The 24,946-nt window shown below is 41.5% G+C and overlaps 1 protein-coding gene across 15 annotated transcripts in view; it reads right to left on the bottom strand.

Annotated features, from left to right (window-relative positions):
- The window catches only part of LOC102159120 (uncharacterized), a 654,277-nt gene that overhangs the window by 137,295 nt on the left and 492,036 nt on the right, over positions 1 to 24,946 (bottom strand). For 14 of the 15 annotated variants that reach the window (XR_014804446.1, XR_014804441.1, XR_014804447.1 and 11 more), the window contains one exon: positions 18,143 to 18,260. Coding sequence is in view for 3 of the 15 variants with exons in the window: in XM_084957610.1 (XP_084813736.1) it covers positions 18,143 to 18,260 (118 nt within the window). In the remaining 12 variants the exon portion in view is untranslated. Of the gene's footprint in view, positions 1 to 18,142; positions 18,261 to 21,910; positions 22,036 to 24,946 lie in introns of those variants that run through there. The other variant, XR_014804452.1, reaches the window with a different exon arrangement.

The raw sequence follows: 24,946 nt of genomic DNA, 5'->3' as shown, positions 1-24,946 counted from the left end.
TGAAAACTTAATGGGGCTGACATAAGTAAGATGATCTTAAGCCTGCCTCATTCTAAATTGCTTTTTGCTGTTGTTGTTGCCTTCTGGAAAATTGCTGGGTCATTGAACACGGATGTCCTGCCAGGGTGTGGAAGGAAAACTGGTAAACAACCCTGAGAAGGTGAAGGAGATCCAAAACAGAGCCAGGCAGATCTTAGGGTTCTATGAAAGATAAAGCAGTAGCAACCAGGAGATCAGAGCAAAGGCTAAGAAACTAGTAATTTAGAAGTGATCCAAGCAAACCTAATTTTGCTTCCCAACACTACTACTTAATAACTTTGTTAATTTGGGGAAGTTACTTAACTTCTCTTAACCTTTAGTTTCTTTATCACAGAGTTTAAAAATAGGGTCTACTGCAAATGCTTATTGTGAGGGTTAGGTGGAAAAATTCAGGTAAAAGTAGCATTGTGCCTGACACACATAATATCACCCCCCCCAAAAAAAAAGATAGCTTTCTCTAATCATTATCAGCAGCAGCAGCACTGACAGGAGCAAGACAAATGTCCAGAAAGTAAGATATGTGAAAGGAAAAGAGGATTAACAAATTCTAGCTCCTGAGAACAGGCAAAGGTCAAAAGGTCAAAAGTTCAGAACAATAGGTACTAGAGTCACAAAACAGTGTTGGAAGGGAATTTAGAGATCAGCTAGTCAAAAATCTTTGGCTTACAGATGAGCATCCCAACATGAACAAATGTTGGGTACCACTACTTTTGAAAAGATTTTGGCCGTTTTTAATAAAATTCAACATGGACTTACCACATTTATATGGACAACTTAGTACGTCCATCCCTAAATGTCTACCTAAGAGAAATAACTCATCTTTACCAAAAGACCTGCACATAAATGTTCCCAGCAGCTTTATGCATAACAGCCTAAACTAGAAACAATCAAATGCCCATCGGCAGGAGAATAAATAAATAAATTCCACACAATGGAATAAATTAGCAAGTTAAAAAAAAAAAAAAAAAAAGAATTACTGGTACATACAACCACATGGAAAAATCTTAAAACTCTGTGCTGAGCAGAAGCAGCAGCACAGAGGCATACATACTGATTCCAGTTATCTGAAGTTCTAGAGAATATAAACTAATCTCCAGAGATCCAGAGCATGGCATTAACCTTCTGGTGCCTTGGGGGTAGGGAGATGGGGAGTGAGAGTATGACTGTGAAAGTGCCCGATGGAACTTTCTGGAGTGATGGCAATAGACCTTTTAGCAATGTTTTGTATCCTGGTGCTGGTGGTTACAGAGTGTATAAATTTGTCAAAACTCATTAAAACTGTATCCTTAAATGAATATATTTTATTGTAAGTTAATTATATCTGAATAAAGATTATAAAAACAGAGCAAAAGACAGTGAGTTTGGGATCTGGCATTGTCACTGCTGTGACTCAGGGTCACTGCTGTGGTATGGTTCCCATCCCTAGCCAGGAACTTCTGCATGCTACAGGCATGGCCAAATATATATATATAATTTTTTTTTTTGTCTTTTTGTCTTTTTAGGGCTGCATCCATGGCATATGAAGGTTCACAGGCTAGGGGTCCAATCAGAGCTGTAGCTGCCAGCCTACGCCACAGCCACAGCAACATGGGATCTGAGCCACATCTGCAACCTACACCACATCATGGCAATGCCGGATCCTTAACCTACTGAGCAAGGCCAGGGAAAGAACCCATGTCCTCATGGATGCTAGTCGGGTTCAATAACCACTGAGCCACAACAGGAACTCCAATAAATAATTTTTTAAAATTAAAAATTAAAACAGAATGAGAGAGATGGAGAGAGAGAGAGATGGCTTGAGGTCTTATTCTTTTCAGGGGTGGAGCTAGGATTCCAAGTCAGGTCCTTGTTAGTTAGTGAGTCAGCTAAGCCAGCACTTAGGTCCTGCTCCTTAGGCTGAGCATTGCTCAGTAATCAGTGAAACATCTTGCTCTACTTCCACTTCTTCTGAGAGCTAGTCTGGTGAAATGGCATCAACCTTTTGGCACAAGGATATGGCTTCCCTTTTTACTTGCTGTGTGGCTTTGACCATGTTGTTGGACCTCTCTGAGCTACCTTTTACTCATTTTTCAACTGAGGATAAAATTACTATCACAGGATTCCAGTAAAGAGAAGGTCAAAGAATATAAAAAGTGACCAGAAGGAGTTCCCTTTGTGGCTCAGTGGTAACCAACCCGGCTAGTATCCATGAAGACATGGGTATGATCCCTGGCCCTGCTCAGTGGGTTAAGGATCCTGTGTTGCTGTGGCTGTGGTAAAGGCCAGTGGCTACAGCTCCAATTTGACCCCTAGCCTTGGCACTGCCATACGCCATGGGTTTGGCCTGGCAAGGAGACCTGTGGGCTGTGGGTGTTGTTTTCACAATGTTAGCACAACACCAGCTATTTGGGCAGGTGCGATGACATATGTAATTTACTAACTGTTCAGAACATTGAACTCTACCTCTTCACTATTTGTACTTGGATTTGCAACATAGATACAAATGTTCATATCAAATCCCTACGGTTCTTGTCATGCTTAGTGAATGTCTTTGGCACCAGTAGGAAATAGTTGCTTATCTATGTACACTTTGTAAATAGTCACCATTTGTTAAAATAAAAATGAGTAGACAGCAACCAGTGACCTCTCATCCTGGCTATTGCTAGCTATTCAAGTTTCCCAGGAGGAATCAGAGAGGACAAAAAGCAGATGCGCCTCTTTATCTTCTGCTACAAGCACAATCCACGTGAACACTGAAATGCCCTCTGGCCAAGTGCTGGGACACGGTAGAAGGCAACCCCAAGAAGCCTTGGGGTCATTCCTGGAGAGCACCAAGCTAAAGCCAGGCAAATCAAAGGAAACCATTAAAAAAAACCCAAAAAGACAGCCTACAGGATGGGAAAAAGTAGTTTCAAATGATGCAACTGACAAGGGCTTAATTCCTAAAATATACAAACAACTTATACAACTCAGCAGCAAAAAAGCCAACCACCCAATGGAAAAAATGAGCAAAAGACCTAAACAGACATTTTTCCAAAGAAGATATACAGATGGCCAACAAGCACGTGAAAAAAATGCTCAACATCATTGATTATTAGAGAAATGCAAATCAAAACTATTGTGAGGGACCACCTCACACCAGTCAGAATGCCCATCATTAACAAGTCAACAAATAACAAATGCTGGAAAGGGTGTAGAGAAAAGAGAACCCTCCTACATGCTGGTGGGAATGTAAATTGGTACAACCACTATGGAAAACAGTATGGAGGTACCTCAGAAAACAATACATAGAACTGCCATATGACCCAGCAATCCCACTCTTGGGCATATATCCAGACAAAACTTTCCTTGAAAAAGACACATGCACCCATATATTCATTGCAGCACCATTCACAATAGCCAAGACATGGAAACAACCTAAATGTCCATTGACAGATGAATGGATTAAGAAGATGTGGTATCTATACACAGTGGGATACTACTTGGCCATGAAAAAGAACAAAATAATGCCATTTACAGCAACATGGATGGAACTAGAGACCCTCATCCTGAGTGAAGTAAGTCAGAAAGAGAAAGACAAATACCATATGATAGCACTTATATCTGGAATCTGATATAAGGCACAAATGAACCTTTCCCCAGAAAAGAAAATCACGGCCTTGGAGAATAGACTTGTGGTTGCCAAGGGGGTAGGGGAGGGGGAGGGAGTGGGATGAACTGGGACTTTGGGGTTAATAGATGCAAACTGTTGTCTTTGAAATGGATAAGCCATGATATTCTGCTGTATAGCACTGGGAACTATATCTAGTCACTTATGATGGAGCATGATGGAGGATAATGTGAGAAAAAGAATGTATATACATATATGTGTATGTGTTACTGGGTCACCTTGCCATATAGTAGAAAACTGACAGAACATTGTAAACCAGCCATAATGGGAAAAAAAATCATTAAAAAAATGAAATAAATCCTAATAGTAAAAAAATAAAATAAAAAATAAAAAGTGAAAAATAAAACCAGGCAAATCATGGCTGGGGTGGTTAAGAGGTTCAGGCAGAGTGCAAGCAGGCAAACCATTGGAAACAAATGTTGGCATCATGTAAGTTGAATCAGGATCCAGGAGCAAAAAAATGAAGACCCAGGGGGAGATTCGAGGGAATTTCCTCTTTCATTCTCAGAGAAAGAATATTTTGATGAGGGTTCTTTTTTTCCTTTTTTTTTCTTTTTCCTTTCTTTTTCTTTTTCTTTTTCGGGCCACATCTGGGGCATACAGAAGTTCCTAGGCCAGAGGTCAAGTTGGAGCTGCAGCTGCCAGCCTACACCATAGCTACAGCAACATCAGATCCAAGCTGCATCTATAACTTACACCGCAACTCACAGCAACACCAGATCCTTAACCCACTGAGTGAGGCCAGGAATCGAACCTGTATCCTCATGGATACTAGGCAAGTTCACCTACTGAGCCACAACGGGAACTCTGAAGGTCGTTTTAAAGGGCTGAGAAAAATCTTTTCTCAAATCTACTGCTTTGCATCTTAAAGTAACTTTTCACAGCCAATCTCATTCGCTTTGGCAATCTGCATCTAAACTCCACTTTCATTAGCAGATAGTGAAAGCTGGTGGGGTTCATAAATGTCCTAAAGAAAAAATAGTTGAGAAAGAGTGCAGTGAGGGACTCGGTTTTTCTGTAGGAGGATCTTGAGTGTTTAGTCAATTCAGCCCACGCACATAGACTAAACATTAAATAAACTGATTGCAGTTTATTTGACTATTTCTAAACCACAGAAGCACTGAGCTGAAATCCAAACTTAATTTTAGACAAGCATGAAGACAGGCTTCATTTCCTGAAGTTCACTGAAGATTGCCTATAATTGTCCCACATATTGGCCAACCAGTGGTGACCACCGTGCTTCTGACAAAAGCTGCTGCCGAACCTATGTTGATTTGTATATAATGTTATCAAACCCAGAAAATTAAAAGGAAATAGAAATACTATAAAGCATTACCGAAGTTCAATGATATTGCGTATAAATGATATTGACCATACATAGAAAGCTCTATATTTTAAAACTTTGACCCAAAATTGAAAATAAATGGTCATAACAATATTGATATACAACAATAGGTACTGACTGGGTGTTTTATATTTTTGTAAGTACTCCACATACCATTTATCGAAAATAGTTTGGAGTTCCCGTTGTGGTGCAGCAGAAACGAATCTGACTAGGAACCATGAGGTTTCGGGTTCAATCTCTAGCTTCGCTTAGTGGGTTAAGGATCTGGCGTTGCTGTGAGCTGTGGTGTTGGTCGCAGTCATGGCTTGGATCCTGCATTGCTGTGGCTGTGGCGTAGGCCAGGAGCTGTAGCTCCGATGAGACCCCTAGCCTGGGAACCTCCATGTGCCTCGGGTGCAGCCCTAAAAAGAAAAAAGAAAAAAAAAAAAGCTCATTTTGGTCAATACATTACAGGTTCAAAGTGTTAGAAAAGTTCACTCTTTTAATACTTATAAATATCCTGAAATATAAATATTATTACCCTGCCAACCATTTTTCCTAAAGAAACCGAGTCTTTGATATGGCAAATTATTTTCCCAACTTTCCACAGGCAAGCACCAATGGCATGCTAATATTCAAATATCTTTGATTCCAAAATCCTTTTCAACTTTCCCATTCTTCCCTTTCCAGTAAAACCTGAAAACAAGTTGACACAAAACTGATGAACGAAGACTCTGCCCATAAGCAAGGCATACTTCATTATCACAGGACAAAATAGAAGTGTTTTGGGTGTATGGGGTGGGGGGGTGCGAGAGGAAGAGAGAGAGAAGCACTCCTCATAGGAAGAAAATAGTAACTGTTTCATTTAATCCCTTATAACTTTCTCTGTACTCAACCTCCACACTATGGTTTTTTTTTTTTTTTTTTGGTCTTTTTTTGTTGTTGTTGTTGTTGCTATTTCTTGGGCCGCTCCCACGGCATATGGAGGTTCCCAGGCTAGGGGTCCAATCGGAGCTGTAGCCACCGGCCTACGCCAGAGCCACAGCAACGCGGGATCCGAGCAGCGTCTGCAACCTACACCACAGCTCACGGCAACGCTGGATCGTTAACCCACTGAGCAAGGGCAGGGATCGAACCCGCAACCTCATGGTTCCTAGTCGGATTCGTTAACCACTGCGCCATGACGGGAACTCCTGTTTTTTTTTTTTTAATTTAAGCACTTTTGTATCTTAGCATTCCATGTTTCCCCTTCCGAACTTGAAAACTGGTTAACTAGGATTTTCCAAAATCCGTAAAATGGCAGCCCTCAATGTTAAAGAGGTTTTGCTGATATCAATTCTAATACATAGGTATAAATTAAATGGTGCATTTTAAGACTGGTTCACCCAAGCATTGCTCACTACGTGGTCTCATTTAACTTATTCACTTAATTAATGCTTATATTAATTTTAAGTATATTTTTATTTTTGTTTAGTTTTGTTTTGTTTGACCGTGCCCACAGCATGTGGAAGTTCCCATGACAGGGATCGAACCCGCACCACATGAGTGACAACTCTGGATCCTTACTTTTTGGCCACCAGGGAACTTCTAAATATATTATTTTAAGGTGTATCATACACATAGGATAACATGTGAGGAGATCTTGCTCTTTTGTTTTTTTAACAGTGGTAAGGTAAAAGAGAATGCTATGTAGTGCAAAGATGGTAAGAAGGTTTCCATTCCAATGCTACTCCATCCGACGGGTAGCTGCTGCCTGAAGCAGTGCTCTATAAATTATTTTGGGGCCAAGATCAGGACCCAAGAAAGGGAGTGTGGAGATTGATTGAGAACGTCTGTCATGGCTTCAGGAGTAGGAATGACACATCTCATCCTGAAGGTATTCTATCTTGCCAGACTAAGAAATAAAATATTCAATGTGTTCCATTAAAAGGCAAATTCATAATTTACATGTGAGTCTATAAAGAGTATCTCATACTTATTTCCAACTCCCTGAGGAAGACTTCTGGATGGACTGAGTGATGCTTTTAATCCGCGGCACATCGGGTCATGGGCGAGCCTGAGACCGCCCCCGTCTGGCATCTGGCTGGGTGTGTTTCGCTATGTGGGGTAGTTAAGCAGAGAGGTTGGAAGGAGAAAAAGGAAGGGAAAAGAGTGGAGTTCAAGACTGATCAGGATGTTTAGCAGTGTGCTCACTCTGCATGGGCAACATCTGACGTGGGTGCTGCCACATCAGCGTTCAACACACGTGGTCAGTGCAAGCGTCTGGCGCATCACTCTCCATTCCTACCTTCACCCCTGCCTCCTACCCCTGGACTCTCTCCAATTCACCCCGAACCTGCTTGAATCAGCATAGAGTTCATACATTAATATTGAAATGAAAAACAGTGTAATCAAATAAAAACTGCAATCTATATGCTTATTTTTTTCCTAGTAGCATTTCATTAGATCCATCCAATTTTGGTTTACTTTTCTGAAACTGCCTACATTTGCAGAGTTAGCCTTTAACTTTCATATGGATTTGGACAGAGAGTTGTTTGTTTGTAGTATCTTAACACACAGACGATAAAGTATATAAATGAAAAGCTGAATGAATATCCAAGCCCTCCCTTTCCTTCCAATTACCAAGAAAATGCGAGGGTCTCTGTTTCTCCTTTATTTGGCATTCATATATAAAAGCGGATTCTTTTTAGGAGTTGGTGTGAGGGGATGAAATCATTGAGGTGTCCCTGACTTAAGTCTCAAATGTGCTACCTTGACAGGTAAGGTACAGTTTCAGAACTCATTCCTCTGTTGATCAGTTCAGTTTTCAAGATCTTTGGTGCTGGATGTAGTTACCGGAATACTCATTAGACAGATACAATCATTCCTATTTGTAAAGTCCCTGTAAGACAAGAAAGCAAACCAAAGCTCCCTGCTGTGGACTGTGGATTGAAATATATTTAGCCAATGAAAATTCAAGTCACAGTAAACACTGGAGGGAGGGGATTGCATGTATTTCTTGGCCAGGAGGTCACTGGGCCTTAAAATGCAAGAAGTTGAGAGGAAAATTTGCTCACTGCAATCTCCTCCAATTAAACTCTCAGGGAAATTTCTCATTAATCACGTGCTACTTCAGACATGACTTTCTAGTCCCTTGTTTGGTGTTCAAAATCATATTCCTCTTTTCATCATACAGTCATCTTTAGGGTGCTGTAAATCTGGAAGCATATTGGGGAGACATAAATAAACCAAGCCCACCTTTAAAAAAGAGATCACGTTTTTTTGTGGTGCAGAAAATAATGTCATTTAGTCGGGTCTCTGCTCATATATTCCCTCCTCAGAGCAGCTTTCCATCACTCTGCCACTTAAAATAGCAACTCCCAGATGTCCTCTCTTTTCTTCTTCTATTTCTTTTTCACTGCACTTACAACTTTCTGGAATTACATTGCATTTGTTTATTGTCATTCTCCTCCAACAGAATGCAAACTCCATGAAGAGAGAGACTCTACCTGTTTTGCTCACTGTTGTATTTTCAGGTGCAAGAGTTTTCTTGACTAAAGGAAGCTCTCAAATATTTGCAGGACAGATGAATGAATGGGTGCGTGAGCTGCAGATAGCTCACATGCGGTCTGAACTTGGCTTTTTGGAGTAAGACATCTGGGACTGAATTTTGTTTACACAGATTATCTTGGGAGGATTATTAACTTAGGCCTCAGTTTTCATCTGTTATATGAAGATAATAATACTTAGCTCATAAAGTGGTTGTGCCTGATGTGTAATGAGCAGTTAATAAATATCAGGTTTTATTATTGCCACAGAGGCATAGATACAACACAAGAAAACACACAGTCAGCTGTGTCTTAAAGAGGGGAGGGTATGACCTGTTTGTCAATTCTGCCAGTATTGACAAAAATACGTGAATGTGAAACAATTTGAAGCTTTTTTTTTTTTTTTGCTTTTTAGGGCCACACCTACAACATATGGTAGTTCCCAGGCTAGGGGTCGAATTGGAGCTACAGCTATAGTAACTCAGGATCCTTAACCCACTGAGTGAAGCCAAGGATCAAAGCCACATCCTCATGGATACCCATCAGGTTTGTAACCTGCTGAGCCACAATGGGAATTCCCAATCCAAAGCTTTTGAAGGGCAATGGAACACAGACGCTAAGGCAGCCATCCAGAATGCCCGAACATTCAGAGCTGCCAGAGAGCGACATCACTGTCCTGGCTGGAGCAGAACCGCATAACGTGTTCTTATCAGTCACAGCAAGAAAATCCTGTCTTCTCTGTTCATTCGTAGGACCCATATTTAATAAATTGGGAAGCTCTAGAAGAGTCTTTTCCCTAACTAAATACCATACGTGACCCTAAGACTTAAGATGATGAGATGATGGAAGCGGTCAAAGACAAAGAATCTGAGCCTCTTCCACCTGCCCCAGGCTGTTTAAACTTGCTTGAACCTCCCCACCCCATGCACCACCCATCTGAAAGATGCAAGTTGCAAAGAGCAATAACTGAGAGAGTTGTCTGCGACTCTCTCTTGCCCATTCTTGACCTGCCCTGAGCTGTCCTCACCTAACTCCAAATTCTTCCTATGCAATGCTATCTCAATCCCTACCTCTTGTGACCATGTAGTCTTAAAAGCCATCACTGGGGTTTGGGCCTTTTCTGTTGTAAAGGGGTCCTGGCTTAGTCTTTCGGCTCCCAAGACCCATAACTACATTGTGCAGATTAATCTTGCTGGAACCTCAAGCCTTAGATACCAAGACCTACCTCCATCCATGAAGTCTACACCCAAACAACCAAACGTCATCTTTCAATTCTACCTACAAGGAAGAACATGGAGTCAGGAGACATGGGTTCAATTCCAGTTATATGTCTTATAATTATATTCCAAGACTCAATAGGGGATTTCTCTGGTTAAGGAAACCCAACAGGCAAAGCAAGGGAGCACAAGACCTGTGACCACCCCTCCCCTAGGAGCCTGGCAGGGGCAGGCACAGAGGCCCAAGAGGGGGCACCCTGATGGCCTGTGTTTGAAGGAAGTCCAGCTGGGCAGGTAGAATATGGTACCTTGAGGAATAGCAGCAGGAGCAGGTGAAGAATGATTCAGGAGTTGCTATTGGAAGAATCTGACATAGAGTTAGAGGAGCCCTGGAAGGTTGGGCACACTGGGGACTTAACACACAGTAGTGCCTGGACAGTGGGATGAGCAAGTTAGAGAAACAGAGGCATGGGTCAGTAGGCAACGGAGCCCCAGCTTCCTGGTGGCAGGAAAGACCTTGGGTTTTTTTCCCTGTGGGATGAAAAGAAGGAACTGCAAGGCACCAGTCTGAGTCACCATATTACCAAGGAAAGGAGGTGATGGTGAGGTTTATTTACCAGACCTGAACAGGTAGCTGATACACAGAAATAAAAATCTTGATTCCCCAGGTCACCTGCTCACCGTCGTTTTTGTGGTTTCACACCTCTCTGTCTCCATTTCCTCATCTATAAAATAAACTGAAAATGTTTTCCATCCTGCGGAGTTTTGGAAGCATCACATAATATTCAGGTGAAAGTCTTATAACAGTGTGTGGATTATATAAGCACTCAATAAATGTGTGCTCTGATTATTAGTTTGTAAGGTATATATCATTAAGATTTAATTAGCATTTATTTTTGGCCAGACACTCCAAGTCCTTATATAAATTACTTCATTAAATCCTTAAACAACCCTGTGAAATCTGTTCTATTATCATCTCCGTTTTGCCAATGAGGAAACAGAGGCACATGGAGCGAAAGCCACTCATCCCAGGTCACACTGTTAGCAAAAGGCAAGCTAAGATGTAAGCCCAGGCAACCCGATCTCAGAGCCTGAGTTCTGAACACTCTGCTTACTCTGCTGCTCCTCTAACCAAGAGGTATAATCTTGGTCTCTGAGGGTTAAGCTATGAAATAAACACAGAGACATGCAAAATCTCTTCAAGCTGGAGGTCGAATCACCATCTGACTAGAGTCAGCCTTCTTTGTAAACTCATTAGAGTTATTAATGTGATGATCTCAAAAGGGAAGTTGGTCAACCATAGAACAGAGAAAAATGAGGCTCCCAGAGACAAAGATGAGCAGTGCATGTGCAACCCTAACCAAAGGTGAGAGGCCTCTGGTCACCAGACAAAAGTATTAAGGAAATATTTTGTCCTACAGGAAAGAAAGGACCCCCAGACACCTTAGCCGAGGTATTCTTAAGATCAACCAACTCCCTCTGCTCTGATGTTTTGCTTAGCAAGCAAATGTTTGATTACTTTGCCTAAGGGGGGAGAAATGTGTTGCTCTAGAAATTCAAGCATTTGGGGTAACTTTAAAAAGCAGGATTCTAGCTTAACTACCGATTTGTTTTCTATATTTATTTAGTGCCTCTTCTCATAAAGCTTTCTCAACCCTCAGTCAACACAACATCAAGTCTTTGAAGTGAAAGGCCAGACATGCAATTATACAGAGAATCCACTAAAGTAAGGGCTACTGCACAAAGGATCCAACAGCCAGCTGATCAACCTCCCCTGCTGAAATGCATTCACTCCACTGACCAACTTTGCAAGGTCATCATGGCTCGAGATAAGGCCAACCCAACCCCAAGATCATGAATGCTGAATCCTGGTATCAGAACAGAGAACTGTAAATCCTTCGAACAGTCTGTCCTAAGATTAGAGGTGGAAGGACTGAGCCTACACATGGGTACTTGTGGCTTATAGGACCTCTATAAGAATCAAAATCCAGGAGTTCCTGTGTGGATTACTGGGTTAAGGATCCAGCGTCATCACTGCCATGGTGCAGGTTCAATCCCTGACCTGGAAACTTTGCATGCTACGGGCATGGCCAAAAATAAAAGAACCAAAATCCATGTGAAATTACCTGTGGACTGTGTGTAACTACACAAAGCTAAAAAATGCTAATGTGGACCTCGAGTGCCTAAGGGCTGTCATGTATACAGCACTTGGCACACTCAAGGTACTGTTCTGAGTGTTTCTATCTATTAATTTATTTCATGCTCCAATCACCCCGTAGTGAATGCTATGGTGTGTCACCTGGAAACTGTCTTCAGGACAGACAGGCAGCCAAGACACTCATTCCCCAGCTACCAAGGCAGGGCTTGTGACAGACTACTCCGAGCCCAAGCTACTCTCAAAAAATTGCTTTCAGCCACAGGGAATGACCTCACCAAAGGCTATGACCCCTGGCTAGTTGCTAGGGTGAGAGGGGACCAAGTCTCAGCCCCCTCGCCTTAACATCAGACCACAGTGAAGGACTATCCAGCTCCACAGTTCCCGTGGGAAGGGCTGAGGCCCCAGCTGTACCAGCGCTGCCTGTCAACTTCTCACTCTGCCCCTTCCTGCTCCTCTCACTCCCTTACTGTGCTACTTCCGGCAGCCTTCCACGACCCCCCATCTTTCACACATGTCTGCCCCTGCATCTGTTTGAGGGGGCACCAAACTTCAGACAGACATTGGCGACTATTATTTTCTTCTCATTTTAGAGAGGTGAAGTAACTGGTTCAAGGGCATACATCTAGTAAGCAGCATAGCCAAGACTGGAAACCACACACATCTAGAAAATGTTCTTACTGTAATATCTGGCACAGGAATTCCTCTAAGTGAATGGACTGTTTGTGTCTGACATGTGCTTTGATTAATGGTTGGGCTAGAAGCTGAGCCTAGGCTCTGATGTTGGTTGTTGCTCTAACTTCAGATGAACGGAGAAGCTACTCTGGAAAAAAAAAAAAAAAAAAAAAAAAAAGCAAGACAAATTTGAAGCTGAGCTTTAGAGATGAACCCAGGATGGAGGAAATAAGAAGGAATGAGAGTGGAGGGAGGGATGGGGCAATTTAAATGGGATGGAATCTGTGGGCTGTGTGATGTGATCCCTCCCCATGGTGTGTCTCCCTCCAAATATCCTCAGTAAAATCCACCCAGCTCGGAACATGTGTAGTGGTGTATTCATTTACTAGAGCTATCATAAAGAAGTACGGCAAGCTGACGAGATAAAGAACACAAATTTATTGTCATAGTTCTGGAGGCCGTATGTCCAAGATCAAGGTGTCAGACAAGCTGGTTCCTTCTGGCTGTGCAGAAAGGATCTGTTCCGTGCCTCTTCCCCAGATTCTGGTGGTTTGCTTGCAGTCATTGGTGGTCTTTGGCGTTAAAAGTCTCAGCCCTGATCTCTGCCCTAATCCTACAAAGGTTTCTGTATCTGTGTCTAAATTTGGATGCCAGTTATCCTGGATTAGGGGTTCACCCCCACATGTGTATGACTTCATCTTAATTTAATGGCATGTGTAACGACTCTGTGTTTCCAAATAAGGTTACATTCTAAGCACTAGGGGTTAGGACGTCAACATATTACTCTTTACAGTACACAATTCAATCTGTCACTGGTATGGATTGGCTTTCTGGAGGAAGCCTTTTTGAAGGGTTTGATTTCTACATTTGGGTGGACATGGAGGTAAAGAGAAAGATGCGGTAATGGTCAAGAGGACTGTGAGAAGAAATTGGGGAGGAGCCTAGTGCTCTCTCCGTCGTAGAACTGGGATAAGAAACAAGCCTGCCCATGTTTCAAAGACTGGAGGACCAGCTGAAATCTGACGATGGCGTCCAGAAATGAAGTAATTTCAAGGACTACTATCCATTGCCTGTTCACTATAACCTTCAGACCTTACAGAAAGAACCAGCTGCATCCTCCAACCCTCCAAAACCATCATCCACGCCTACAAATCTTCAGGTTCATTAAGAGGAAGAACTTCCTCTACTTCTTTTACCTCTTCTGCATGTCTAGCACACAGGGAAATATCCCACTGGAGGTTGATTCCTGAGAGAGGGCGTTCACAATACCAAGATTTCTTGTGAACACCCACAATTTTTGATGATGTAGCCCTGTGATGACTAAACTGACACATATCATTTTTCTTGGTGTCTAATTTAAAGAAAATCTTACAGTACAAGAAATATTGTAGAGGAATTTGCTACCAAAATGGCCTGAGCTAAAAAATCCAGCTCTATCACTCACTCGCTATGTGACTTTGGGCAATTGACTCAATCTCCCTGTGCTTCAGTTCCCTTGTCTGTAAAATGGGGATAATAACAGATCTCCTCTTAATGGGCAGTTGTGAGAACTGAGTTAAACACTCGAGTACTGGCTCTCCCACAGGAAGCACTCAGTAAATGGCAGCTATTATAATGTCACAATAGCTACTCTCCTTCACACTATCAAAATGTGATGCTGGAACAGTTATAAGATATGGTCAAAATACGTAGAGCACTTAAAATCATGTAGAACAGAAGAAATAGCTCTGCCTCGTAAGACGTTTAACAGTGGGTAAAATTTAAATCATTGGTCAGAGATCAGGCAATATTCACCAGATATTTGGGCCATTAGACATACTTCATATAGAAACTATCTGAACCTAGTACCTATATTTTCAGCCAACACAACTACATAATCAAAAATATAATACTCAGTGGAGAAAAGCTGAAAGCCTTCCCATTAAAATCTGGAACAAAAAAAGGATGCCTACTCTCACCACTGTTACTCAACACAGTACTGGAAGTCCTAGCCATAGTAATCAGACAAACAAAAGAAATAAAAGGCATCCAAATAATAGGAAGAGAAGAGATAAAACTGTCACTGTATGCAGATGACATGATACTATATACAGAAAACCCTAAGGACTCAACCCAAAAACTACTTGAACTGATCAACAAATTCAGCACAGTAGCAGGATATAAGATTAACATTCAGAAATCAGTCACATTTCTGTATACTAACAGTGAAATATTAGAAAAGGAATACAAAAATACCTTTTAAAATTGCACCCCCCAAAAAAATCAAATACCTGGGAATACACCTGACCAAGGAGGTAAAGGACTTATATGCTGAGAACTAAAAACATTAATCAAGGAAATTAAAGAGGATGCAAAGAAATGGAAAGCTATTCCATGCTCCTGGGTTGGAAAAATTAATATTATAAAAATGTCCATACTACCCAAAGAAATCTACAGATTCAGTGCAATCCCTATCAAATTACCCAGGACATTTTTCACAGAACTAGAACAAACAATCCAAAAATTTATATGGAACCACAAAAGACCCAGAACTGCCAAAAAAATTCTGAAGAAAAAAACCAAGCAGGAGGCAGAACTCTCCCAGACTTCAGGCAATATTACAAAGCCACAGTCATCAAGACAGCATGGTAATTGTATCAAAACAGACATACAGACCAATGGAACAGAATAGAGAACCCAGAAATAAACCCAGACACCTATGGGTCAATTAATCTTTGATAAAGGAGGCAAAAACATAAAATGGGAAAAAGACAGTCTTTTCAGCAATTATTTCCTTTTTTTTTTTTTTTTTTTGGGTCTTTTTGCCATTTCTTGGTCCGTTCCCACAGAATATGGAGGTTCCCAGACTAGTGGTCTAATCAGAGCTGTAGCTGCCGGCCTACACCACAGCCACAGCAACGCGGGATCCAAGCCACATCTGCAACCTACACCACAGCTCACGGAAACACCGGATCCTTAACCCACTGAGCAAGGCCAGGGATCAAACCCGCAACCTCATGGTTCCTAGTCGGATTCGTTAACCACTGAGCCACGATGGGAACTCCACAGCAAGTATTTCTGGGAAACTTGGACAGCTGCATGCAAATCAATGAAACTAGAACACACCCTCACACCATGCACCAAAATAAACTCCAAATGGCTGAAAGACTTAAATAGAAGACACGACACCATCAAACTCCTGGAAGAGAACATAGGCAAAACATTCTCTGACATCAACCTTACAGATGTTTTCTCAGGTTAGTCTCCCAAAGCAACAGAAATAAAAGCAAAAATAAACCAATGGGACCTCATCAAACTGACAGGCTTTTGCACAGCAAAGGAAACCAAAAGGAAAACAGAAAAACAACTTACAGAATGGGAGAAAATAGTTTCAAATGATGCAACAGACAAGGGCCTAATCTCTAAAATGTACAAACAACTTATACAACTCAACAGCAAAAAAGCCAACAACCCAATTGAAAGATGGGCCAAGGACCTGAATAGACATTTCTCCAAGGAAGATGTACAGATGACCAACAAGCACTTGAAACAATGCTCAACATTCCTGATTGTTAGAGAAATGCAAATCAAAACTACCATGAGATACCACCTCACACCAGTCAGAATGGTCTTCATTAATAAGTTCACAAATAACAAATGCTGGAGGGGGTGTGGAGAAAAGGGAACCCTCCTCCACTGTTGGTGGGGATGTAAATTGGTACAACCACTGTGGAGAACAGTATGGAGGTACCTTAGAAATCTATACATAGAACTACCATATGACCCTGCAATCCCACTCTTGGGCATATATCCAGACAAAACTTTCCTTGAAAAAGACACATGCACCTGCACGTTCATTGCAGCACTCTTCACAATAGCCAAGACATGGAATCAATCCAAATGTCCACTGATAGATGATTGGATCAGGAAGATGTGATGTATATACACAATGGAATACTACTCAGCCATAAAAAATAACAAAATAATGCCATTTGCGGCAACATGGATGGAACTAGAGACTCTCATACTAAGTGAAGTAAGTCAGAAAGAGAAAGACAAATACCATATGATATCACTTATATCCGGAAACTAATATACGGCACAAAGGAACCTTTCCACAGAAAAGAAAATCATGGACTTGGAGAATAGACTCATGGTTGCCAAGGGGGAAGGGGAGGGAGTGGGAGGGACTGGGAGCTTGGGGTAAACAGAAGCAGAATGTTGCCTTTGGGATGGATCAGCAATGGGATCCTGCTGTGTAGCACTGGGAACTCTGTCTAGTCACTTATGATGGAACACGTAATGTGAAAAAAAAGAATGTATACATGTATGTGTAACTGGATCACCATGCTGTACAGTAGAAAAAAATATATATATAAATAAACAATAAAAAATTTAAAAATTCATGGCTCAAGCATTGATGATATTAATTTAATTACATGCTTAGACCAACATTATTAAATAGACATTCTGATGGCTTAAGAATATAAATACTAGGCCAAGTTGCATTTTCAGGGTAACCATTATTTTTCTCTTATTTTAAACATGTCCTGGAAGAAAAAAGACTGGTACCTCATAAACAAGAGTTGTTATAAAAATTCGTCATGATAAGTGAGGTATCTCCTTGATAATAAATGCCGAGATCTGACCTACTCACCAGATTTGACTCTTTAAAAAATAAAACCTCCAAAATGATGGGATTCTTGTCTTAGCAAGTCGTCAAGATCTCAGCTTTGGAAATACCTCCATTTAGAAAACAACAGTGGTTCCTCATTTGCAAAATGAGAAAATAAAGGTGTGTATTTTCAAAGCATCAAGAGAATCAAAGTGAGATAATTTATATAAAAGCAATTTTAAAACTGTAAAATGCACATAAGGTAGTTATTATTATACTTATAGAGGGAATTACAGCTTCTCAATAATTACTGGATAGTATTATGTCAAAGCAGAATACAATAAATTAACACATGACCACATATGAAGGAAGGCAGGCAGCTATAGTTATACCTGGCTACCGCAAAGGAAACAGACGCTCCTGAGAACATACACACATGGCAGAACCAGGCCTCGAACATTCCTTTTCTGATTTCTGATCTTGGCTCTGCCTTTGATGCTTTCTTTAGAAAAGGCATATGCAGGTATGCTACCTTGTGCTTCAATCTCTCAACTTAGCAGTTGCTGTCATCATTGTGTTCATGTCTCCTTTATCAGTAAAATAAAACACAATTCAAACTAACTTCTTCCCTTTTTGCAAATGAGAGGCAGCTTAAAAATATGGAAGAGGTAGAAAAGTCCATACCTCTCCTGTAACAGTTCCCCTCATATCTTCCAGGGAGAACCCAAACTGGAACCATCTATCTGAATTTCAAATTTCACCGTCAGAAGGCCATCATACCAATTAACTGTGCTGCCTAACAAAGTGCCCCCAAACGAAGTAGCCTTAATAAGCACTTGCTATTGCTCAGTTTATGGATGAACTGGACAGTTCTCAGCTCAGCTGAGTTCACTTGTGCATCTGTGGTCAGTAAAGGACTGGGTGAGAACCTCTACTGCTCTTGGTAGAGCTTTCACACCTACCTGTGGGATGACTTCCTGTAGACTGGTCTAGGTTGGCCCCAGCGGGCACAGCTGGCAACTCCTTGTCATGCTTCCAGGATGCTAACCCAGGCTTGTACTTTGAGGCAGCAGGGGAGGTCTGAGAGAGGAAACAAAAGTGGGGAGAGCCTCTTGAGGCCAGGACTCAGAACTGGAACTTCGTTCCTTCCATTGAATTCTAGCAGCCAAAGCAAGTCTAAAGGCCAGCCTTTAGACTGGGGAAAGAAATTCTACCTTTTGATACAATCAGCTGGAAAATCACAGAGCAAAGAGAATGGATACAAAGAGAGTTGGAGAATTGGCCATCTTTACATGAATTCTACTGTAGCCAGTAATATATTGTTTCACCAAGGGTGAGGGAGTAGCATATTAACACACATATTCGACATTTGCATTGATTAATTGGTTGTCATCTTATAGTATGGAAAGCTTCTCAGTTAATTGGGCAAGGAATTTGATAATAAAATATGACGGTTTACTCATTTTTGTGTTCCAAACACTTAGCACTGCATCAGGAAAATAGTAGGCATTCCATGAAAATTATGAATAATGATAAAAGAAATTATAGTGGAAAATTACTCAGAAATCAAGAATCAGCTGAATCGCAATTCAGATATGCCAAAGAACCTGTACAATTTGGAAGGAAATAATTCAGCCTCCCTAGGATTTCTAGACACAGACTGGGCATTTTCTAAATTCTTCCCTTCTCCCTCCCTCCCTCTCTCCCTCTCTTCCTTCCTTTTCTTTCATTTAAAAATATTGTCTCTAAGAACCCTAGAAGTTATGTGGATGTAACCCACTCATTATATAGATGGGGAAACTAAGGCTAAGACAATGAATCCATTGCTTTGAAAACACAGACAGTTAATACCAGAAGCCAGAACTCAAGTTCATGATTCCCAGCACACCTCCCCCATGTATTACTCCAGTACGTTGCTACACAGGGTGCCTTCCATGGGCCAGCAGCATCAGCATCTCGGGTGAGCATCACAGAAATGCAGAATCTCAGACCCTCTCCCAGACCTACTGATTTAGAATCTGGGATTTACCAAGATCCCCAGATAACTTATACGTGTTCAAGCTGGAGATGCTCTGAGCTTCCCAATAAATGCTTAATGGCTAAGAACACTAAAGTTTCTTGTTTAGTTAGGAGACTGTTCCCTTGAATACATTAACGTTGAAACCATATTTTCTATACACCTCTAACTCATTTATTTAACAAATACCTCTGGAGACTTGCGCCGTTGGAGGTATTGTAAAAACATCCAGAGTAGGGCTTGCCCTCCCCAGCTCACTTGCCTCAAGGGAGTCGCCCCTTCCCCTTTCCCCACATCCCCCTGCCTCTCTCTGTGCCCCCTCTTTGCTCTTGACCTTCTCAACCCCTCCCGCTCCCCGTCTTCGTGATGCCACAACTGAAATCTCATTTCAAACGTTGTTGGTTTAAGAGCAAAGTATTTTGTTCATTTGAAATTCCAATTTCAGAATAGTGACTTAAGATGTTGGGAAATTCTTATTTGGCTCACTTCCAAGAAGCTTACGTTTTAATATCAGCGTGACCCTAAACCTTTGTATAAAGACAACCTAAGTTCTCTGAACACTTAGGGAGGAAATTCTCTACAAACATAGTTTGGGTTAGTCATACACTTCTGTTTTTGCTTTTCTCTTCTTCTTTTTTTCCAATGCCATCTTTACTCTAGGAAGATAAAATAAGATTGCCTTTTTCCCCAAATGTTTAAAGCCAGCACATCTACATCTATAATCAAACATTTATTTTTCTTTCACTAAGAAGTGAAAGAAAAAGTTTCATTATCAACAGATTAATTTCACCCAAGAACTCAGAATGAAACAGAGACCATTATATCAGAAATCCAGTAAATTAACTATTTTTTTTTTAGTGAATAATATTCAAGATGGAGTCTTTACATTAAATAATAGGATCACAGGTAATGGTTATATGATGATATTCAATTCCTCTGATGCTTATATGCCTGGCATTTTAAGTTCTGATGATTGAAAGTATTGTACTTTTCTCTCTCGCTTGCGCTCTCTCTTTTTTTAATACTCCCTCATAGTCCTGAAAAGCCCTGAGCTCATTTTATTCTTCTTTCTTTCCCTTGTCTTCTCTCTCTTCAGAGATATTCCATGATGATGCTGCTTTTCAAAATCAAGACTGCTTGAACTTTAGCTGAGCGTAATGAAATTTCAATCTTTCACACAATGGCAACTACATCCTCTTTCTGCTCTCTTGGTGCCATCGGAATAGCAACTGCCCGGCGTGAACAATAGGACTACTTTCAGTTCTAAGGGATTGGCTGTTGCTGAACAGCAATGCATGGAAATAATCCTTGGCAATCCCACGGGTGACATTTCTCATTCCTTATCACCCATGCTGCATGCAGCCGGAACTTGATAAGACACCCAGAAAGAAGATAATGGCTGCTATCAAGCTGTCTAGGTAGAAATAATAATAATAGTCTGTTTATGGAAAAGCAGCTGTCCTATTGTTTCGGATTCCATGAAATCTCAGAGTCAGAGCCTCTCTCCCATGCCAGCCCCATCCCCGGTCTCCATGCCAATCCAATCACTTTGGGGCTTTAATGATGGGCATTTTTTTCATGATCTTTTGATGCAATAGACAAGGATGCATGTAAATGTCCCATAACCATATTCAGTGGCAGGATATATTTAAAGACTAGAGACGAAGAATTTTATAGGAAGATTTGGAGGTGGGAGGACTTGGCAATGACTATAGGAAAGCCCAGTATCCCTTTTCATTTTTATTTTTTTGGCTTTTTAGGGCCACACCTGCAGCATATGGAGGTTCCCAGGCTAGGGGCTGAATCCCAGCTGGAGCCGCCAACCTACGCCACAGCCACAGCAACACCAGGTCTGAGCCACGTCTGCGACCTACACCACAGCTCACGGCAACACTGTGTCCTTAACTCACTGACCAAGGCCAGGGATTTAAGCCACTCCCTTAGAAGTAGTCCTATTGTTCATGCCCGGCAGATTCGTTTTCACGGAGCCATGACAGGAACTCTCCGGTATCCCTTTTTAAAATAAGCACAACACCGGGGGGTGGGGGGAATGTGCCTAGGCTGTGGGATGGAAATCCTGTGAAATCAGATTGTTATGATCATTATACAACTACAGATGTGATAAATTCATTGGAGTAATAAAAAATTTAAAAAAAAGAAATATATTAAAAAAGCTAATACTGGAACTAACTAACTAAATAAATAAATAAAGTAAAATAAGCACCAAACCCAGAATTATTACTGCAAATGAACAGGGCAGTGATCATTCTGGTCCAAAATCTTAGCCCCCACCCCCCACCCCAAAGTGCAAAATCTTAACTTTCTAAAAACAAAACATTAAAAAATGGTGATGCCATGGGGGCCCACAAGATGGGTTGCATCTCCATGGACTGCGTTTTATTTGTTCTAAACAGCACAGCCCAAGGCTCAGAAGCCTCTGCTGGTAAGGCTGGGGTTCTCCTTTTCTTTAGCTGGCTTTCTTCCCTGGCTGGGACCGAACAGGTGATCCGTTTATTTGCCAGTGTTCAGGCCTTGCTTTTAACACAGTCATCTTCACGTAGGGCTGTGTGCGGAGGCTGTTTCTGTTCTTCATCTGTCCCTGTATCTCTGGTGACAGAACTAGGCAGCCAGGCCCTTCAGGGTCAAACAATACCACTGAAGAAAACCAAGTCCCTTTTCCCTCACTTGGTACTAAAACACAGCCCACGCCTGCCTGTTCATGTCTGGGGCCGGTGGAAACCTTCAGCCTTGAAATGGGCCCCCCCATAAGGGTCCAGCCCTTGCAGTGAACAGAGAGACAGGTTCCCTTTATTTCTCTTTCCCGTAGTCTCCATGACAGCTATCACACCTCTAATTTACCCAGGCTGAATTAACTCTCTCCCTGTGACCTCACAATGTCATGAGAACAAAGACGGCGGAGATATGGACACAGGAAGTGGGGCAGCAACTTCGAAGAATTTCTCACTGCTGTTCTCACGACCCTGCATCACAGAACCACTCTAGAAGGCAGAAGCCAATTTCCTCTGAAAAGTCCAGGACTCTTCCTACACAACAAAGCATACCCAACTGAACCTCTCCCAACGCCCCATGAATATCCCACTCCAGAGGCGCATAACTCAAGGGCTACTTTCTGTCTAAGACCTTCCTCTAAGCCTCTCTCCCCCTCTCCCACTCTTCAGCAGAATTAGTTTGATTATGGTATTTTCTGCATAGTGGCGTTATAGCCTTTTTTCAATCTGTATCACATGACTTTCTTGTCAACCAGAATGAAAACTGCAATAAATTAAATAAATGCCTTTTTATATTTGTATTCATTTTTATGAAGGCAATTTAGCAAAATGAATGAGGAAATGGGGTTTTTGTTTTTTTTTGGGGGGGTGGCCCTGCCTGTGGCATGGGGAAGTTCCCCGGACAGGGATCGAGCCCACACCACAGCAGTGACAACACCAGATCTTAGCCACTAGGCTACCAGGGAATCCTAGGAAATGGATTTTAAAGCAGACATATCTGGATGTGAATCCTAGCTCTAGCATTAACTAGCCATGTGCCCTTAACTTTTTGGCACTTAATTTGCTAATATACAAAATGGGGCTATTTCATAAAGTTTTTTGAAAGGATTAAGTGAATTTAAGTACGTGTATGTAAAAAGTTTAACGTGATACTGACATGCAATAAGCTCTCAACAAATGGTAGCTACTATGACTGTAATTAACTTAGTCTCTCCAGCCTTGCCATAGAAGACCATCAATGTATCTTCAAGAGCAAGTGAAAAAAAAAATGACGTATGGACATACATACAAGAACACAGACACATGTCATCACTCCTACTATAAACTGCATTGCTCTCGGCTTATCTGAGCTCTCAAAGGGGGATACAGCTTGTCAACCTATGGGGTGTATGACAGAGGGAAGAACATGATCACGAAAGGGTTGGCAGGAAATCTCTTTTCCAGCAGCTTTACCATAAGTAGTGGCCTCAAGGAACCCACGTGTTTTCCTCTGAAAGTGCAGAATGGGCCCTTCTCCTTGTGACACCCGGCTGAAAACACAGGTGGGGCAGGTGGCATCGTGCTTGTCACCCATGACCAGCAGGTCTGCAAAGGGAAAAGCAGAAGCCATCCAGTCTGTGTCCACATGCCAGAATGTCACAGCAGAATTCAGGAAACATGGCAAGGTGGCCTTGAACTTGTACTTCCTTCTCATTATAAATAGCCTGGTCTCACACCACGAGTGACTATAAAATCCTAGAAGTGTCTGGATTCAGATGTGTCCTTTCCCCGCTAAGACACCAAAGGGGTTAATGTCTGGCCAAAAATCAAAGTCTGGCAGCTTCCACCCCATACATAATGGGCATTGTTGTTCCTGAGATTTTGTCTGTTTTTTCTGGCAGGCTTTACTGTTTGGAACTGATTCTAAAACAGAAAAGGAAAAAGTCAGTCTGCTTTTTTCAAGTGTACACGCAACAAAGCATAAGGCTGGTCAGAGAACTGCTGTTTTGCTCAATTTCCAGGAAAGTTGTTGGCTTACTGTTCAGAGAAGATGGATTATCAACTTAAAATGCATTTACCTCAAAAGGAATTCATTTATATATGTGTGTGAGACACACATAATATCCTGAGGTGGTTGCCTTCTCTCAGATATGAAACAACACATTATGACTATATTAGCTGATAAGTGAACTGTGGCTGCCTATCCATGTGCATATGAAATCCATTTGCCTGACGTTATTAATGGGCTCACTCAGCAACCTTTCCAGGTCAGCTGCAATCTCAGGACCTGTTTGTCACTCCCACCTGATGGGCCCCCAGATGTTCTCATCTGAAACCACATGAATATGTCTTACTAAGTTACCAATACAACAAAATCCCATTACAAAACACCAGATTCTATTCCAGGGAAGAGCCAAGGATTATTTTTTAAATTTCCAATCTGTCATAAACCAAGACTTTTGTATAAACCAAAATCATGCATTTGGATGTCAACAGCACATCAAATTGTTATAGACATTTCCAAATACTTTAGTCAGTCTCTATACTTAGCTTGTCATGGATCAGTAACAGAGAGTTTGTGAATCACACTGCTCCATGGACCACACTTTGCTGCACCTTGGGCTTAGTTGTATTGCTGATAAACCACCTTCTAGATCAAAGTTCACAAACTTTTTCTCTATAAGGTCCTGAGAGTGAAAATGTAGGCTTTGTGGACAATGTTATCTCTTGTAACTCTGCAATTCTGCTGTTACAGTGAGAAAGCAGCCATGGACCACAGGAAAATGAATGGGCATGGCTGTATTCCAGTAAAATTGTATTTATAAAAAGCAAGCCACAGGTTTAGTCCACATGCCAGCTCCTGGATGGTGATGATTTGAGGATAGCAGTAAACATTTACTAGCCAACTCTTCTGTGTCAGGTCTTTTCTCTCCTCCCCCCTAGAGCCAGGAATCAGGTAACACTGTTTTAGTTTTACGAACAATGAAAATGTGACATCAACAAATGAAGCAATGATTTCAATTTATTCTGGAAATAGGTGGATGGTCCAGGATCCAAACCACAGTCTCCAGACTCATATTATGCAACATGTATGTATAATGAGTGGGATGTCTTTTTCACTATGGATGGGAAACTTAAAATACTGGTGTCATCTTGGTCATCTTCTTCCCCTTCTCATCTCCCTACCCACCATTCACCTCAGAGGTACCAAGGTCTGAGTGTTCAGTCATGCTGTAGAGTCCCTAGAGAACCAGGGCCAG

The sequence above is a fragment of the Sus scrofa genome, chromosome 5 (assembly GCF_054392235.1).
Source record: "Sus scrofa isolate SSC_HxYL_T2T_F1_AM1 chromosome 5, Sscrofa_HxYL_maternal_Yorkshire_Landrace_v2.0, whole genome shotgun sequence".
Lineage (NCBI taxonomy): Eukaryota > Metazoa > Chordata > Mammalia > Artiodactyla > Suidae > Sus > Sus scrofa.
The sequence above is the reverse complement of the archived record's forward strand: the minus strand, read 5'-3'. Positions and strand labels throughout refer to the sequence as shown.